Genomic DNA, 3,221 nt, shown 5'->3' with positions numbered 1-3,221 from the left:
AGAAATAAATCCATACTAGCATAATGACATGTGGATGTTTCAACAAATAACACAGTTCTATTCAAATGTTCATTTATTGCAAGCACAAAACAACATGGAAAATATCAGTTACTTCAATTTGTATTTTAATTGAATTCAAATGATGGGTTCAAATTCTCTTCCCATGAAGAGTCATTCAGACTGTAATGAGCTGCAGTGGAGAAGAATACATTAAATATGTTAAGATACTGTTAGAACTGACAGTTAAAGTTTAAAGGGATAGTTCACCCAAAAATAAAAAAATCTGTCATTCTCACTCTTATGCCGTTTCAAATCTGTATGAATTTCTTTCTTCTACACAACACAAAAGGAGATATTTTGAGAAATGTTGGAAAACAAAAAGTCATAGAGGTTTGGAACAACATTAGGGTGAGAGTTTTTTTGGGGGGTGAACTATCTGTTGAACAAGCATGTTTTAGAGCTAAAAGTTATTTGTTCCTGAAAGTGACTGTATTGGTCCTTGTTGCATTGCCAACACACATCATTGACCTAACTAATATCACTGACCAAGCTAAATTGACTTAATAAAGCTAAACATATACAAAGGTTTGCTAGCACTAAATAATATAAATCAATGAAAGAATTTGTTTAAATATCAAACAAATAATGTTGTTGTCAAATACCAATAAATTACTATTTTATTAGTTGAATGGTTAAAAAAACAATTATGCCAAGAGTGGAACAGGATCATTAATTGTGTTACCCTTTTTAGTGAATTGCCGCATCAACAGAAACATTAGTCCTCCGAGTAGAAGTAGACCAGCTGAAGAAGCAGCTCCCACAGCTGCGTACATCAGTATGCCAGCACTCACTGACATCTCCTTTACTAAAGTACATAACAGATGTTGTCAAAGTTTTAGTTTATAAGTGCAATTACAATCCAATATGTGCAATATTAAAGTGCACAATTTGCCACTGCAATAATGCATGAATAATGATGGGTTAACAGATGTCTTACCAACACATCTGGGCAGAGAGTTGGTCCAGTACCCAATGGAGCTGCAGATGAGCTGACTGGTTCCATTGAGCTCATGGCTCTTGGCACACCGGAACATACACTGAGATCCAAAGCTGAAGTTTCCATGGGGGTGAGAGCAGTTCATTGAGGGTGGAGGTCCCAGCTCAGGAAGATGAGAGAGTGAAAGGGGCTCACAGCGAACAGCTGCCATTTCAAAGAGAAACGGAAGGAGAGTATTTAGTGAAGAATGTTTTTTACGTCCCATGATTCTTAATAAGATCAGTTTTAAAGGTCTGATCAAGGCTTTTATATTTATCAGTGTATAAATAACAGGGGAAGCCCAGCTTACAAAAATGTGGTTGCCATAACATTCTGAGAATGTTAGTTTTTTTTTACGAAAATAGAACCTAAAGAGAATATTCCTTGAATTGGTTCCCAAAAAATTAACCAAAGAAGGTTGCCAAGAAGTAGATACCAGCACAAGAGGGCACCTCCTGACTCCAGTTCCCAGAAGCAGAGCACTTTATGCCTGGCTCTCCTGTAATCTCAAAGCCAGTCTCACATCCCAGGAAGCACTGGGAGCCATAGCTAAACAGGGAGTGAGGATGAGAACAATTCATCCAGCCATTTTCTGAAGCAGTCAAGTGGGGGCACTGTTGAGCTATGCAAAAAAAAAAAAAAAACAACAGACATACTTAACTGCCCTGCATCATTCATTTCATGACATTAAGATTTATTTATTAAATTAACTATCTTAATTCAATCTAGTTGAATTTTAATGGGGTGACAGATGAATATGAGATCTCAAAAGATGAGACATCATGACATGCGCGAACAATTGAGGTGAGGTGAAATAGGAACACCCAAGAGCGATTACCCAAGCAGAAGGGTGGGGTGTCTGTCCACTTCCCCATCTCCAAGCACTCCATTCGGGGCGTGCCATGCAGTTTGAAGCCTGCCTGACAGCTCACTTCACACACTGTACCAAAGCTGAATTGCCCATTAGGATGAGTGCAGATTACAGTACCATGAGAAGAGTCAATTAAGGGGCTGCACTGCTGTGCTGTTGAACGGAGAATCAAAAGATCTATGATAATGTCATACACTCTTTAAAAAAACTTTAAGTAAATAATTAATTTTACAAATGTACTCCATATTATTAAAAACTTCTTCAACCTAAAAAAATGGTTGTTTTAAGAACTGTTCCATTAAAAATTATTTGGGGAACCCACAATGGTTCTTTAATGGCATTTCTGTCGAAAACCCTTTATTTTTGGAACCTTTATTTTTAAGAGTGTACTGTGACATTATACTACATGAAAGATGGCAATGCTAAATCTTTGTCCTTTATTTATGTTAGCACAAGACTAGAAATCTTTACAATACAAGTAATTTATCTATGGTCTGTTTAGTCAGACCTAAATCTCTCAGACACCCAAGATTCTTCGTATTTAAGCATCACAGATTATCAGGAGTGTTTGGTTACCTTGACAAACAGGAAATTCTTGGCTCCATTTCCCTTGTGAGGTGCAGTAAGTTGAATTACTTCCTTTTAAAGTAAATCCAGCGCCACACTCCAGCCAGCACAAGGAACCATAGCTGAACTCCCCCAGGTGGTCCTGACAGTGCACAGAGCCATGGTGAACAGACTCCGGAGCATCACATCTTATAACTGAAAAGATGGAAACAGCATAAGAGCGTATAAACAAAAAAATATGTTTGCAAGACACAAGGTTTGCACATTCCAAATGGTGCAATGGTTTAAAGTAAAAATGTAAGGGTTTAAACTAAAGATTATTTTATTGAAATATAGTTAAACCTACAGTACCTTCACATGCAGGTGTTGGTGCTGACCAGTTGCCGTCACTCAGACAAGTGAGTGTGGTTTCTCCTCTCAGTGTGTATCCCTCCTCACAAGTAGCTTTACAAGAAGAACGAAAAGAGAACTTTTCCAGTGGATCAGCACAGGTCAGGTGGCTCTTTGCAGGGGTCACGAGAGGGTCACAAGCCACAGCTTAAATTTGAATGAGATCAGTGATAAACTTTTCATTTGTTCTAAATCATTAAAAAAATTCTGAACCCCCCTAGTCTGATCATGCATAGTGTGTATAGAGCAATAATAAAATATATTAAAATATATTTTATTATTATTTTATTATATTTATAAGAATAATACAATATAATTAGAAGTATATATATATTACATTTTATTTTTACAAATAAG

At 36.8% G+C, this 3,221-nt stretch overlaps 1 protein-coding gene across 1 annotated transcript; it reads right to left on the bottom strand.

Moving 5' to 3' along the window:
* Positions 1–125: 125 nt before the first annotated feature.
* Positions 126–3,011, bottom strand: LOC107579823 (P-selectin-like; the record flags this gene model as incomplete). Its single annotated transcript, XM_016265615.1, has 7 exons — positions 126–190; positions 743–865; positions 998–1,201; positions 1,473–1,658; positions 1,875–2,060; positions 2,484–2,669; positions 2,826–3,011. Coding segments are annotated over 7 exons (1,136 nt in total), but the record flags the coding sequence as incomplete, so codon positions are not given.
* Positions 3,012–3,221: the final 210 nt, after the last annotated feature.

This window comes from Sinocyclocheilus grahami, unplaced genomic scaffold, assembly GCF_001515645.1.
Source record: "Sinocyclocheilus grahami isolate Dianchi unplaced genomic scaffold, SAMN03320097.WGS_v1.1 scaffold20477.1, whole genome shotgun sequence".
In the NCBI taxonomy this organism is placed as follows: Eukaryota; Metazoa; Chordata; class Actinopteri; order Cypriniformes; family Cyprinidae; genus Sinocyclocheilus; species Sinocyclocheilus grahami.
Note: the sequence above shows the minus strand (reverse complement) of the source record. Positions and strands in the feature narration are given on the sequence as shown.